Source organism: Pinus tabuliformis, chromosome Q (assembly GCF_031772625.1).
Source record: "Pinus tabuliformis cultivar Carrire ecotype Pingquan chromosome Q, CPIR1, whole genome shotgun sequence".
NCBI lineage: Eukaryota > Viridiplantae > Streptophyta > Pinopsida > Pinales > Pinaceae > Pinus > Pinus tabuliformis.
Window position 1 is genome coordinate 333159061 of NC_142296.1, and position 16756 is coordinate 333175816.

The 16756-nt window shown below is 35.6% G+C and overlaps 1 protein-coding gene across 2 annotated transcripts in view; it reads right to left on the reverse strand.

Annotated features, from left to right (window-relative positions):
• LOC149219542 (uncharacterized) overlaps nt 1–16756 on the reverse strand; it is a 103651-nt gene that overhangs the window by 37957 nt on the left and 48938 nt on the right. Inside the window, exon 3 of one of the 2 annotated variants that reach the window (XM_089382617.1) lies at nt 11908–12047. The exons of the other annotated variant lie outside the window; for it this stretch is intronic. Coding sequence (XP_089238743.1) covers nt 11908–12047 — 140 coding nt within the window. The remainder of the gene's footprint in view (nt 1–11907; nt 12048–16756) is intronic. 2 annotated transcript variants of the gene reach the window in all.

Consider the following 16756-nt stretch of genomic DNA (forward strand, 5'->3'; position numbering starts at 1 on the left):
CTTCATTGAAAAGATCTTCAACCTTTTGATCTCCTTCATCTCTTATGTCATCATACCATCATCCCATGAACTCCACAAGTTGGAGCTCCTAATGAAACACTTGTTTCCACTCTAGATCAGTGAATCCTCCACTCTAGATCAGTGAATCCTCTGATGAGGATTCCATTAGAGAATCTTGAGGATCTCGCATATCCTTATTCAACAGTTCTTTCCCTTTTAACTGATGTATGATGAGACTAGTCCTGGATGACTTCTCCCCTTGATCTTTCAATGAGGTCACTAAGAGCTATATCCTTCAAAGTTGATTATCAGATATCCTTCATATTTCTTATGGTAACATCACGAGCTCTTATTTCTAATGGCTTTCCTCTTCCTTAGACTTCCTTCTTTCAGCTTCCTCCACTTCTTCGGTGAAATGGACTTCTTCTCTATTCTTCTTGTTATTGCCCTTCTTAAGCTAACGACAATCTTTCCTGTAATGTTCATAGCATTGAATCTTAGCTATGTTCTTCTTTCCTTTCAACAAAATGTTTGAATCTTTTCACTTGATCTTTCAACACTTTTGCCCTCAACCTGTCTTCCTCTATCTTGCATAGAAACCGCAAGTTGTTGAATGGGATAGCCTTCTTATCCTCATAGGTATTGTTACCTTGTTCATTAATTAGTGTATTTAGAACAATGATGATTATCTTCTTATTATCTTTCCCAGATCTCGCAATTGAGATCTTATGAAGATATCCCTTCATTCTTTGATACCTTCAATTTATGTAGATCAAATCTAAGTGATGTGACCTTTCTTTATCGCAACTTCAAAGAATAGTTCTACCAGCTTATCATATACTATCTCTTTGATGTCTCCAATACTGCTATATGAGGGGAACATTCATAAGAATTCCTTTCCATATATTCAGAGGAGACCCTTTTCATTGATGTATTCAATGACTTCACTTTCTTCGAGGACTATGTCTATCCTCCTTTTTTTCATGCAAGGAATTTCGATGACCCAATCAGCTTATAGACCTCCTTGCAAACATGAAGTAATTTTACCAAATTTGATTAAAGGATGAAAGATATTTACTTGATAAGTGAAGATGAAATCTTCAACTTGATCACTTTGATGATGGTTGAAGAAGATGTATTAGTGCTCCCTTTTGGATGATCTTCTTCCAAATGAAAAAGCCTTTCTTCAATAAAGGAGATTGCTCCTTTTATGATGACAACACCTTTTGATCTAGCTCCTTTTATGATGGTGATTAATGAGGATGTTTTGTTGCTTCCTTGGATGATCTTCTTCAAGGACAAGGAGAGGATCCTTGCTTCAGTGAGAGGGAACTTGCCTTATAACTTTGAAGATGATGATAATGCCTTCTCGCTTTCAAGATACTTCAACTACTTTGGTATTGAATGAGTGCAGATTAGAATTGCTTCTAGGGTTTTGACTTTCTCCATGATGATGTGAACTTTGTCTTTAAAGTCCTTCAAACTACCTTTCTTTGTAGATAACTTGATGAGGGTCTTTGTGGTCTTTTTGATGATGACTAGAGGATCCAAAACTTTTGTTGTTGTAGACTGCTTCTTCGATCTAGGGTTTTATTCTTCAATGTAGATCTTGATCTTTTTCTTTGATAACCTTCAACTTGCTTAGATTCCTTTCTTGAAACTCGATCCTTGAGTGTCTCTTTAATTAGATGCCCTTCCTTTGACTTCAGCACCTTAGCTCTGATACCATGTTGAGAAATCTAGGGCATTAGCATTAGGTGATTTCTCTTCCATTAGTGATTGCTTGTGAATGCTTTTTACTTATTTAGATTAAGATCTTCTTCATGTTATATTATTAGTGTTCTTCTTCATCAAACAATAACCAATGCATGAACATAAATAGACAAGAGACACAGCATGTAGGCTATAAGCCAGGGCCAAAACCTCTCTCTTTGAGAGGAAAACCTACACAAATTCTTCTTATAGAGTTTCCAATTGACGAATACCAAGACCAAGACACTTGACCTATTAGCTACTCCAAGACCAAGCCACAAGTCCTCTAGACTATCTTCTCTTCCTGTTGACTCCTCTTCCTCTTTGATCCTCTAAGCATTGAGACATTAACATCACTAAAATCTCATCTAGATCTCTTCTCGTGAGACCTACGTACTGTCATCAACAAAGATTTATGGTCATACCAAACTATCATGTCTTCAATACTGCTTCTCTGCACTTGATGTGACAACTAGACAGAGAGACTCTTCGTTGTAGGTAGAGTCTCGTTGTCCTTTCAACTTCCTTCAGAAACTTATCTGAACTTCAAATATGTCTAGCTTCCACTGCGTACCAAGCTTCAGAGAGATCTAAACTGTGTTATCCTAGACAATATTTCGTTGGCCCTTCAATACTCCTTGTTGTCACTGTGATCTGAACATAAGAGGGATCTGAAATCCCTACCCAATCTCCATTCCTGTGCCTTAGGCCCAGTGCCTTTTCTCACATCGAACTCTGTGAAATCTCAAAGGTATCCAAAGTTTTCACTGTGCTGAAGATCCGAAATTCTTTGTTTTTACCCAACCGAAAAACTCAGAGATAGATGCGAAATCTTCTTACTGTGGAATAGGCCGAGATGGGTATATATAGTGGTTTGTTTGTATATATAAGCCAACATAAGTTTCTGAACTAATGTGTCTCCATGAGTTCCTTCATTCATCTTGAGGCCGACATAGGAAGAGGATTGTGTGCTTGTTGTTGGAGGGCTATTTTACTAGATTACATTTGACATGACATTGACTCTTTGACAAATCCTAAGGCTCTCAATGGGAGCCATCTAAAATAAACCTCTTGCTCATGAAACCCATGAAGCAAGGCATTATAAAAATAATTTTATTCTCTTCTTTCCATTATTTACAAAATTCACAATTACATGTCATTATGAAGACTGAACCTAGTTACATTTTACAACAATTTGGTAGAGCAAGGGACAAGCCAATCCAAAAGAGATTTTAACACCAGATATATCAACCTTAATACCATTGTGGGATATAAGAAATCACAAATAATGAACAACAATTTTCCTAAACAAAATTTTCTTACTTTTCACCTATAGCTTGTGATACATAATAGATCCAAAATGATGTGGGCAAGGCAGAGGTGCTTGTCCTAAGTCTTTTTGAATACCTAGATGTTGTTAATATATATGATAGCACAACATCCCAAATGTGACCCAACTATATCATTGATGAGCCTCATCAACAATGTTGGAGCATTTGTAACAACCATCCATTTGAAAAGGACTAAATTTAGTTTTAAAATGGTTTTCCAAGTGTCACCAGTCTTCACACGAACTTTATGCCAATAGAACATTGCATGGAGGTCCAATTTAATAAAATAGTGTGGCCCCACAAAATTATCCAACAATATCTCAATTGTTTGGAAGAGAATTCCTATTCTTGACCATGATTTTCTTGTGAGCTATGTAATCCACAACCAATCACCATTCATCCTGCTCCTTTGGAGTAATGAAGGCAAGAGATCCACATGGGGAAGAGCTCTGTTGAATGTGTCCAACTTCCAAAAGTTACTTCAGTTGTTTCTAAAATTCTTCAGTTTCAAGGAAGTACATGCATTGGGAAGCAATCTTGTAGAAATGTATATTTGGTCTTCTACTATAGCGCAAAATCTTGAGGCTCCTCAAACACATCCTGATAATTATCTAACAAAGTCTGAAGTGATGCAAGGTATTACTATGTTGTAGTGTCCATTTTGATTGGACATACCATACATAAATGGAGGCATCTCTTATGTTGTACCTATTTGACCATTACATGATTAGTAAGGAGTTGTGGGTTAGATGAATGGAGAGAAGTAAAGGAAGATTGAGGAGAGAATGGAGAGCGCTTCCACAACTTGTGCTCTATTAAAAGCTCTATTTCAAAGGATTGATTGATATTATAACAATGAAACAATTCAACCCTGGTGCATTGTAAATGACTAGCAACACTTGTGCAACTACAGGCTTTGGATCTAGCAATATTCCATCACATTGGTCTCATTTCAAATGCATCTAGGACTTATCGTTGATCAATGTCCCTCCCAAACTCACTTTCATCGAATTCATTTACTAGTTTTAGCAATTTCATTTTTTTCCAATATCCAGAGATCTAGGGCTTGCATGACAAAGATGATTACACATTTTTGATCCATGTAAAAAAGTGAGTCTGATGAGACTAGGTTTGCTCATCACTTCTCATAATAAAAAAGTGGAATCAAAAGGATATATCACATTGGCATACCCATACTGCTTATTGCATCTTGAAGTTGAGAATAACTTTTTGCCAACAAAAAAATGATGAAGGAGAAATGGGAAAGAGTAGGTGAAGAGAGAATTCAAGTATTCAACAATGTAACATACTAGTTTACAACACATGGAAACAATATTAAAAAAAACATAGGAATGGGCTTTAAATCCTACCTCTTTAGCTTTCCAATGGTGGTTGAATATGACTATAGAAGCCTTCAATCTCCCTTCCAAACTCTCACAAATGGCAGCCTTCAATCTCCCTTCCAAACTCTCACAAATGGCAGCCTTCAATCTCCCTTCCAAGCTCTCCAATCTCCCTACGACAACCTTCAATCTTCCTTCCAAGCTCTTCAATCTCCCTATGACAGCCTCAAGAACTAGCAAGAACCCCACTCAAAACTATCCTAGCAAAGATGAGTAAAACGACAAATAGAATGACAAAAAATGGAGAGAATGAGTGTTTTAATCCTAAAAGAACCCTAGCCATTTATTTTAGAAACATTTGGAACCTTTATTTGGTTCCCAAACACCAAACAAAATCCAAGCGCACCTCACCTTGCAGGAGCACTCAGGGAGCATTTTCTTTTTCTTAGGGCATCCCGAGAGCATTCTGGGATTGCTCAAGGAGTGTTATAGAAGCAATGCTCCCCAAGCACTCCCAAAATGAGGGGGCAATTTTTTGAAGTGATCATTGAAGAAGCATGCTTTCGAGGGTGCTTCCAAAAAACTCCCTCTGGGAACACACTTAAGAGAAAAGCAGTTTTGGGGGAAGTGCTCCCCTATAGTATAGGTTAGATTGTTAAGTCATATTACCTAGGGAAATCCCACCAAGTAACAGTGTGCCACCAAAACACATCCATCATATAACCACATCAACATCATAAAAGAAGAGGACAACATGAATGCTAACCCATCAAATCATCAAGTATGTCCCCACCACCCATCAAATAAGAGGACCATGTAGAACACCCCCTCTTAACGACACTAACAATACCACATCCCCATGCAAAAGTCACCAAGAAACCCCAACAATCATGAAACATCTATCTCCTAACACCATCATCATCTAACCCCTTGGGGGGATAGAAACATCATACATATCCCAAATTAGCAAATCAATGATACTATGATAAAATAGCATGCTCCACAACCATCAAATACGCAAACTCCGACAGAAGGTCCCAACACAATCTGTGTTGGTGTATGATTTTCCATCGTGTTGATTGGTTGCCACAGCCTTTGGGAAGAATTGTTACAACATAAGTTGAGGGGGAACGATGGCATTCGACCACACTATTCCACTTGAGTGTGTATCTGAGCCAATGTGTCACAGAACAACAAACTATTTTGTTGTTTCTTCTACCACTTGCACGAACTGGAAAGGGGCAAAAGAACCAAGAGCTCATGGGGCGCAACAAATTAAAAACCACAGTAGACCTCAAAATAGGAATAGCCTACAAAGCTATGAAACTCTAATTATAATTGTGCTAAAGAATGTACAGATAATTGTCCCACTGCTTATGCGTATGATAGAACATGTGAAGGGCGTAAATGAGGGTGCAATTGAACATCTCTATTTGGTCATTTGTCTAAGAATGAAAGGTAGTTGGAAATTGGTGTTTGTAACCCAAAAAATGCCATAAAACGTTTTCCAAAAATGGCTAAGCAACCTAGAGCCTTTATCAGATATAATAGAGAGGGAGGCCAAAATGTGCCTGAATATGAGTAAAAACATATGGGCAACTTGTTGCACAACAAGTTCCTTAGCGTAGGGAATGAAAATAGACATTAAAAAAAACAATAGAATGACGAAGATGGTATTATTGTGTTGGGTGGTCATAAGAAAGCCACTGACAAAATCAAGAGAGATGGATTCCCATGAGCATGTAAGAATGCTCAATCACTAGGAAAGTCTCGTCTTGTGCTTGGAAAGTTTTGAGGTACTGCAAAGAGTACAACTCCGAATAAAAACACTAACTTGCTTCTTCATGGTATGCAAGAAAAAATAATGTTATAAGTGATGCAAAATTTTGTTGATGCCAAAGTGCCCCCCTTAAGTAGATGCATGGACCTCCTTGATGAGAAGAACTCTATCTTCACTTTCTAGCACACAGCTACTACAATTTATACTATCATCCATCCTTAATGTGGAAATCTAAAATAGGTGTTTGATTTACCTTTGTCAGGTATTGGAGGGTGTGCAGTATGGGACCAAAATACAAAAACAAAGATTATTGTTGCTTCCAATGATCATATGCAAGAATGTTGATGTTAAGGATTGAAAGTGTGCAAATATGAGGGCCTAAGCAAATTAGCTATTTGGTTGGTGTTGCCCTTCTTGTATTTTATTACCAAATGAAATGGTTGAATGTAATATGCCTATTTGATGTGCCACTGCTCCTGTAGTTAACTGTTCAAGAAAATCAAAGGATGACCATCGATCTCCTCAGCGAGCAAATAAAGATGTCAATAATTGAGAGCCTTGACAAGGACATACAATTATTTATTATAGGTAATGTATTGAATCCTAGCATCAAACAAACTTTCGCAATGATAAGCAACCCAATGACCCTCTTGTTTGAGGAAGGTCCCAATATCGTAGTGGGAGGCATATGACTCTAATCTCAAAAGGTTGCTATAGGATTGGAAATTGAAGAAAAGGAACAAAACAAAATATTTGTTTTAGATGCTTATAGGTTGCATTAGTCTTATGTAGTCCAAGCAAACTCCGGTTGGTTGAAAGATTATGCAAAGGACAACAACATAAACTTTGAAACGGGAACTGATACGATTACTTGTTTTTTTGAGGTAGCAAAAAAATCATTCGATTTTGAAAAGTGTTGATTCAAAATACACCTTTTTTTATTTGGAGCATATTTTAGACACTTTAAATTTTCTTATGAACATTTTTTTAAAAATGTTAATGATTTTCATGTTGATTTTGAAAAGCATTGATCCTCCTACAAAGAATCAATACTTGGGCATCACAGAAAAAGGCTGAAACCAAACAGCCTTGGAAAGATGTAGTCATCCAAATCACTTGGGCACTAACAGGAAATGCTCGCCTGTGGTGGGAGCATCTAGATAAATCAGAACAGATGGATATCTTAAATCAAGATGATCCTTTAGAAGCCATACTCTTAGCACTATTGCATGAATTCCTTGGAATTATACCTTCAGATGAGTCTCACTATGCTTAGTTATTCATGAGTCAAAGATTGTGTGACCTTGACTTACTGAATATTATTGCATTATGCAAGGACTTTATTATGAGATTCCAGACCATGAGAATGTGGCATATTTGCGACACTATATTGCTTTTATGCAGGAAGAATTCCAAAGCTAGTTACGCAAGAATTAGCTAAGCAAAAGATTTCTATTGATTCTCTTTCCCTAGCAGCCCTTCATCAGCATATCCTCACCATTCTTAGAAATGAATGCGCAGCATACAAGAACAAAAGAAATCTAAAAAAGCAGTTAGCCTTTAGTCCTCAACTTTGTGATCTGTTTTCAGAAACATATAGATTTGGGTGTTATAAAACTCCGAAAAGAAAGCCTCAGCAGAAATCCCAAAATTGCAACTGCTCTAAACCCAAATGGAAAGGTAAGAAGAAACAATTTGTGCCATCATCTGAAAACAATAGAAGATCCAGATATATTTTCAGAAAGAAAAGGAAACCTGCTACTGCTGATAAAAGCAAATGTTTTATATGCAGGCAGAAAGGCCATTGGGCTAATAAATGTCCATCCAAGAAGCAAAAGACACAGGTCAAACTTTTCAACTTGTTTTCTTCATCATACAATCCAGCCGAATGGGAACTAGTTTCAGACTATGATTCTTCAGCAGAATGTTTTTCAGTATATAGTTCCAGTTCAGATGATGAAGATTTAACACAACATTTTCAGAGATTAGATGTAAATATCAATGATGATGATAACAGTAATGATTGTACATTCATATCAGAGTGTAAAATGTTCTCAGGATATAAAATTTCAAAAAAAATTAGTCATCTTCAGCAACAGATTAATAAATTATCTCCTAACCTCATTGTCCCAAGAAGCAGGCTTCAGAAAAGGATAAATGAATTACAAAATAGTGTTCCTTCTGTCAAAACCCTTCTACCAGTTGAAGAAAGAGAAGATTTACCTCCTAATTATACTTCTCTTAGAGGAACTCTAGTAGACCAAATTAGTCAGGTTGAGAGTAGAATCAAGGAAAACAAAAATTTAATAGCCACAGCAGCCAATGACATTAAGCAAGACATCCAATTGCTTGATGAACTGAACTCTCAGTTTGTCACTTATGATGACTAAAGCAGCAGATCTTCCACTTAAACCCAATTATGAAATTGAATATCTAAAAACCTCAGATTCAGAAAAAAGAATTTGAAGAATCTAAATTAAAAGACATTAGTGGAATTCGAGATAGATTAGTCATCCAAATTGGCATCAAAATACCAGGCTATAAACTTTATCATCTAGATGCTCAAATCGACACAGATGCAATGAGACGTTGCTGCAAATACAAAGCAATTCCATCATACTATTGGCAGCCAACACAAATCCAATTCAGAGCGGTCAACCAACAAATCATGAAGGTCTATTTTGTTGCTATAGATTTTCCTATCCTTTTGAATAATCTGGTAACATATGTTACATTATACAATTATCATGCAGGTGTTGATATTTTGTTAGGACAGGATTTTGTACAGACATATATGCCAATTATTGTAGATAAGAAAAGTATAACTTTCAAAGTCCAGCTTTCAAAAGTTTAGGTTGCAGCTAAAAGCAGTTTTATCATAAAAATTGATCCTGACAAAAAATTAGAAGATATGGAAGTTTCTCTCAAAGATCTCACAAAAATTCAGAAAATTATCAAAAATGTAGATCTCCATGCACCAGAAATCTTGAAAGAAGTGCTTGAGAAACTCAAGCAGAATTGCATGTCAGAACACCCTGATGCATTCTGGTTCAGAGAAAAATATTTCATCACACTTCCATATAAAGAAGGTATGAAACAAACCCCACAAAAGGCATCAACAAATCACATGAGCCCTTCTGAGCAAGAGCTATGAAGACAAGAAATTCAACAGTTGCTTGACAAAGGTCTCATTGAACCATCAAAAAGCCCATGGGCATGCCCAACCTTTTATGTGAACAAGCATTCAGAACTAAAACGCGGAAAGAAGAGGTTAGTCATCAATTATAAAGCTCTCAATGATGCTCTTTGTTCTATCAGATATCCTCTTCCAAACAAAGAAATCTTGCTAACAAAAATCTCCCAAGCTAACATTTTTAGCAAATTTGATCTGAAGAGTGGATTTTGGCACATAGGAATTGTTCCAAGTGACAGGTTCAAAACGGCATTTGTTGTCCCAAACGGACAACATCAGTGGACAGTTCTACCTTTTGGCTTAAAGAATGCACCGTCTGAATTTCATAAAAGAATGGAAGATATATTCATACATTTAAATTTTTTCATTGTATATATAGATGATTTATTATTTTCAGTAGAGATCTCCAAGAACATAAACTTCATCTTGAAGCTTCTATAATCTTGTATATAAGCATGGTTTAGTATTGTCCTCCGGACCAGACAAATTCGTCATTGCCCAAACCAAGATAAACTATCTTGGTCTTGTCATTTCACAGGGAAAGATCATGTTACAGGATCATGTTTTGCAAAATTTGTTAAAATTTCCAGACCAATTTCCAAATATCAAGACTACTCAATGGTTTCTTGGATGTTTAAACTATATCAGAAATTTCTATGCAAAACAGTGAGCAATTACAAAGGTCATACAACAAAGGCTCAAGCAGAATGCAATATGGACAGAAACCATGACAAAAGCAATCAGAGCTATCAAGGACAAAATCAAATCTCTTCTTCCTCTTGCATTAGCCCAAGATAATTTTCCCTTCATTTTAGGAACAGATGCTTCTAATCATGTATGGGTTGCAGTATTGCTACAAAGACAACATAAAAAGGAAGAAGTATGTGCCTACACATCAGGGACATTTTCAAATACTAAATTAAAATATCCTTCCTCACACAAAGAAATTTTAGCAGTTAAGAGAGGCATCAAGAGATTCCATCTTTTCTTGAAAAGTGTCCATTTTACAGTAAAAACAGATCTCAAGCATATGAAAGGAATGCTTGCCAACAAATGTCTGTTAGAGCAAGGAAATTTGAGAATTTTGAGATGGGCATTATGGTTTGATGGATTTGATTTTGAAATCATATACAAATCTGATAAAGAAAACTACCTTGCAGACATGCTTACTAGAGAAGGTAGTAATCCTACCCAAGAAATCAAAGTTTTTGAAACAAGAGAAAGCTCTAAATCCAGGAAACAAAGATTCTAGATTGAACTTTGTTCAAATTGCAGGCATGAATTATGTTGGGAATGTCTAGTCACTAAGATCAAATTACTTCCCATTGAAGTTCAACAAATGATTTTGTTCAAATGGTATAATTCTCAGAATGGAAGAATTGCATATGACATCAACTGGAACTTAATAAATAATATCCATATTTATTTTGGCCATACTGGAAATTTACACATTGCTTATATTTATGACCCTGCTCTCACGTGGCATGAATATTATGGCATACTCCAGTTTGCTCAGACACACAAGGAAATCCATGTTTATATGTATTGTGAAGATATAATGAGCAATTACAGGACTTGGAGCCCTTGGCTAGAAGTTTTGTTCTATACGTTTTCTCCCAGAACTTCTGAGATCAAAAATCTTTCTGCAAAAGCTATGATTAATCTTCTCAGAATTGAATTGCAGGAAGGAGCATTGGCTTACAACATCTTTGCATTTAGTTTATCTCACCGAGTTACAACAGTCAACCTCACTGCTCAGAATGAGTTCCGTTTGGCTGTAGAATTTTTTGGAGATACCTGTCTTCCAGCTTATTAGCTAGATCATCATTTCATGTACAGTCCTTTCTACGCTTGTCTTGGACAATTTGCCCCTCACTGGCTTGATCAGGTTATTCCTGGGGCCCAGCCAGCCCTCCATGAAGACTCTTCAGAAAAAGAAGATTATTCTCCTCCAAGTGGATATGACTCTGACCGTAGTCCGAAAGGATATTATTAAGAGCATATCTCTTTTCTCTTGTACAAATTTTACTTTCGGTGTTTAGTGGGTTCTCTCCATAAAAGAATCTCCACTATGTAATAACTTTAAGGACAATAATGATCTTTACTTTCGGTGTTTAGTGGGTTCTCTCCATAAAAGAATCTCCACTATGTAAGAACTTTAAGGACAATAATGATCTTTACTTTTGGTGTTTAGTGGGTTCTCTCCATAAAGAATCTCCACTATGTAAAACTTTAAGGACAATAATGGTCTTTGTAAGGTCTGTGTACCAAAGATCCGAAATCTTTAGTATAATCACCAAATCTTATCTCTGAAGATAGAGTGATTGGATGGGACCTAATCTAGAAACTATAAATATGTATACCCTCGAAGAGATCGGGGAGGCAGTTTTTGGAATAGAATTTCATTACTCTTGTGTTTACTCTTGTGCTCTCGTGTTCTTCTGCTCCTATGTTCTTTTGAATACTTGGTATCGAAGCAAATTCTGTATTTCGTGAAGAAGAATTTACATGTGCATTGGGAAAGAAATTCGTGAAATCTCTTGTTGTCGTAATTTGTGATAAGTCCATCTTGTTGAAGCGTTGGTTAAGCCGAGGAAGGCGTGGAGTGCGCTGATAGGGCGTGAAGAGTTACGCTTAATCAAGTTATTCTGCGACAAGAATTTTCCAGGTGTATAAGTTATTTTGTTCTCATAATGGCTAATAATTCTTATAGTTTATCAAACAATCCAGAGCGTAAAGCTGCTCATGAAAAATGTTGGGCTTTCTTGAAATATTTCAATAAGAAAGAATCAGATCCTATTTATAATGCAAGAATAACCTCACGGGAATTTGATCCTCAACAAATTTATCACTACCCAATATAGATGTCAAAAAAATCTATGAACTTCCTATGTTCAAATTTAAAGTTGCAAGTTTGTTTCGATTTACTTCTGTAAATGTTCCAATTTCAGTAGGACAATCTATTTATCAAGTACCACTGCTGAGTAAAGAAGACATTGAATGGGAAATAGAAAATGGATTTAAATATGTTCATCTGGGCATAGTTCAATTTGGAATCAATCCATTAGTCAGACCAGACCTTAACACCTCCTGCCAGGAAGAATTCCAGAGCTAGTTACGCAAGAATTAGCTAAGCAAAAGATTTCTATTGATTCTCTTTCCCTGGCAACCCTTCATCAACATACCCTCACCATTCTTAGAAATGAATGCGTAGCATACAAGAACAAAAGAAATCTAAAAAACCAGTTAGCCTTTAGTCCTCAGCTTTGTGATCTGTTTTTCCTTTGGGGACACTGTACATCTTAAAATATTTGAGAGGTACAAAGATTTGTATGCAATCTTTACAGTTAGGATGTTGGCCTTTATGATCATTTTCCTCATTGGTTAAGGCAAAACTTTTCCTCCTTTCTTCTGGTTGTTTATGACAGAATATTTTTGTTTTGAATGCTTGTTCACATAAAAGGTTGGGCATGCCCATGGGCTTTTTGATGGTTCAATGAGACCTCTGTCAAGAAACTGTTGAATTTCTTGTCTACATAGCTCTTGCTTAGAAGGGCTCATGTGATTTGTTGATGCCTTTTGTGGGGTTTGTTTCATACCTTCTTTATATGGAAGTGTGATGAAATATTTTTCTCTTAACCAAAATGCATCAGGGTGTTCTGACATGCAATTTTGCTTGAGTTTCTCAAGCACTTCTTTCAAGATTTCCGGTGCATGGAGATCTGCATTTTTGATAATTTTCTGAATTTTTGTGAGATCTTTGAGAGAAATTTCCATATCTTTTGTTTTTTGTCAGGATCAATTTTTATGATAAAACTGCTTTAGCTGCAACCTGAACTTTTGAACGCTGGACTGTGAAAGTTAAACTTTTCTTATCTACAATAATTGGCATATATTTCTATACAAAATCCTGTCCTAACAAAATATCAACACCTGCATGATAATTGTATAATGTAACATATGTTACCAGATTATTCAAAAGGATAGGAAAATCTGGAGCAACAAAATAGACCTTCATGATCTTTTGGGTGACCACTCTGAATTGGATTTGTGTTGGCTGCCAATAGTATGATGGAATTGCTTTGTATTTGCAGCAATTGCTCATTGCACCTGTGTCAATTTGAGCATCTAGATGATAACGTTTATAGCCTGATATTTTGATGCCAATTTGGATGACTAATCTATCTCCAATTCCACTGATGTCTTTTAATTCAGCTTCTTCAAATCCTTTTTCTGAATCTGAGGTTTTCAGATATTCAATTTCATAATTGGGTTTAAGTGGAAGATCTGTTGCTTTAGTCATCATAGTGACAAACTGAGATTTCAGTTCATCAAGCAATTGGATGTCTTGCTTAATGCCATTGGCCGCTGTGGCTATTAAATTTACTTTTTTCTTGATTCTACTCTCAACCTGACTGATTTAGTCTTCTAGAGTTCCTCTAAGAGAAGTATAATTAGGAGGTAAATCTTCTCTTTCTTCAATTGGTAAAAGGGTTCTGACAAGAGGAACACTCTTTTGTAATTCATTTATCCTTTCCTGAATCCTGCTTCTTGGGACAACCAGGTTAGGAGACAATTTATCAATCTGTTGTTGAAGATGACTAATTTCTTTTGAAATATTATATCCTGAGAACATTTTACAATCTGATATGAATGTACAATCATCATTGTTATCATCATCACTAATATTTACATCTAATCTCTGAAAATGTTGTGTTAAATATTCATCATTTGAACTGGAACTATATACTGAAAAACATTATGCTGAAGAATCATACTCTGAAACTAGTTCCCATTCGGTTGGATTGTATGATGAAGAAAACAAGTTGAAAAGTTTGACTTGTGTCTTTTTCTTCCTGGATGGACATTTATTAGCCCAATGGCCTTTTTGTCCGCATATAAAACATTTTCTTTTATCAGTAGTAGTAGGTTTCCTTTTCTTTCTGAAAATATATCTGGATCTTCTATTGTTTTCATATTATGGCACAAATTGTTTCTTCTTACCTTTCCATTTGGGTTTAGAGCAGTTGCAATTTTGGAATTTCTGCTAAGGCTTTCTTTTCGGAGTTTTATAACACCCAAATCTATATGTTTCTGAAAACAAATCACAAAGCTGAGGACTAAAGGCTAATTGGCTTTTTAGATTTCTTTTGTTCTTGTATGTTGTGCATTCATTTCTAAGAATGGTGAGGATAAGCTGATGAAAGGCTGCTAGGGAAAGAGAATCAATAGAAATCTTTTGCTTAGCTAATTCTTGCGTAACTAGCTTCGGAATTCTTCTTGGCATAGAAGCAATATAGTGTCACAAATATGCCACATTCTCATGGTCTTGAATCTTATAATAAAGTCCTTGCATAATGCAATAATATTTAGTGAGAAAGTCAAGATCACACAATCTTTGACTCATGAATAACTAAGCATAATGAGACTCATCTGAAGGTATAATTCCAAGGAATTCATGCGACAGTGCTAAGAGTATGGCTTCTAAAGGATCATCTTTATTTAAGATATCCATCTGTTCTGATTTATCTAGATGCTCCCACCACAGGCGAGCATTTCCTGTTAGTGCCCAAGTGATTTGGATGACTACATCTTTCCAAGGCTGTTTGGATTCAGCCTTTTTCTGTGATGCCCAAGTATTGATTCTTTGTAGGAGGATCAATGTTTGATCTCTATTTAAACAATCAAAGTTTATAAATAGAGCATTCCCAATACTATGGAAAGATTCTGGATCTGATTTCTCATCAGTTTCTGCTAGATGTTGTGTCCATCTAGTGAAAGGATTGGATTGATTCTGAGATGATACATCTCCTTCTGTAAACTTGGCATTTTTATTTGAAAATTGAAAAGACTCTTCTCTTTTGGACTTAGAAGGTCCTTCACCTGATTCTCTGTGGGCAGTTTCTTTTCCTTTTATATCTAGAACCAAACTAGATAATTTATCACTTACTAGTGCAAATTTCTCTCTTGCTAAATCTGAACCTTTTCTGATTTTTTCTATTGTTTCCTCTTCTTCTTTCATAATTGTCTTAAGAAACAATGAATCAGATTTATGTCTATGATAAGTGAATTTTGGTCCTTGTTCTACTGCCTCGAAATCTGGAGGAGAGTGTGGTCTAGGAAGAGCATTATGAAAATTTGTTACAGCACGGCTAATGGTATCTAACTGAGTCGAGATTTCAATTAGTTTCTTATCATATCCTTCTTGCAAACTATCTGTTGTCTGATGCAACCTTTTGATATGCTCTTTTAATTCAAGAACATCTTTAGCAATATCATCAAGGTTCTGAGATAGACAAACTGATTGATAATTTGAATAGTTTTTCATTTTGATTTGTTCAGCAGGCTCTAGGTCTATAGAATTTCTTAAATGAATACACTGTAGATCTCCTTGTAAAGTTCCATTCTTGAACTTTTGAGTGCTATTCCCTGGATCTAGATGTCTTTCGTTAAAGTTTTCATTATAGTTTATCAAGTCCAACCCCACAATGTGTCAATTTAATGGTTGGTCTTTAAGCTTTTATTAGAATGGGTTAGTTCGCCTATACTGCTTGTCAATTTGATGGTTTATTTTTAAATTTTTGTTGCAATGTGTCAAGTTGTCTTAGGGTAAGATTTTGAAGTTGTTGTACTTTTAGCATTTGAAAAAAAAAATTATTCTTCGTATAATGACTCTTTCATTCAAGTATTCATTTAAAAAAAAATATTCACAGAAAATTTTCATAATGCCATGGTTGAATTATGTTAAAAACTTAAGCTTTTTTGTAGTCATGATCTTTAGTTTAAATTCCATGGTTGAAAAATTGTGAAAATTTTAAGGGTTTTCTAATTCATAACATTTTATCCTTAACATCATTGCGAAAAAAGGTTGAAATGTACCCCGAGAACCAAAAAAAAAAAAGTTTTTACTACCATGTTTAAAAAATGTTGAAAAAAAAACTTTATTCTCAATTTGGGATATAAGAAATCACAAATAATGAACAACAATTTTCCCAAACAAAATTTCTTACTTTTCAACTATAATATGTGATACATAACAGATCCAAAATGATGTGGACATGGTTGAGGTGCTTGTCCCAAGTCTATTTGAAGATTTAGATGTCATCTATATATGATAGCACAACATCCCAAATGGGACCCAAATATATCATCGATGAGCCTCATAAACAATGTTTGAGCATTTGTTAACGTCGAATGGCATAACCATCAAATCAAATTTAGTTTTAAAAGTGGTTTTACAAGTGGCACTAGTCTTCACGCGAACTTGATGATAGCATGCATAGAGGTCCAATTTAGTAAAATAGTGTGCCCCCACAAAATTATCCAACAAATTATCAATTATTGGAAGAGGATAACT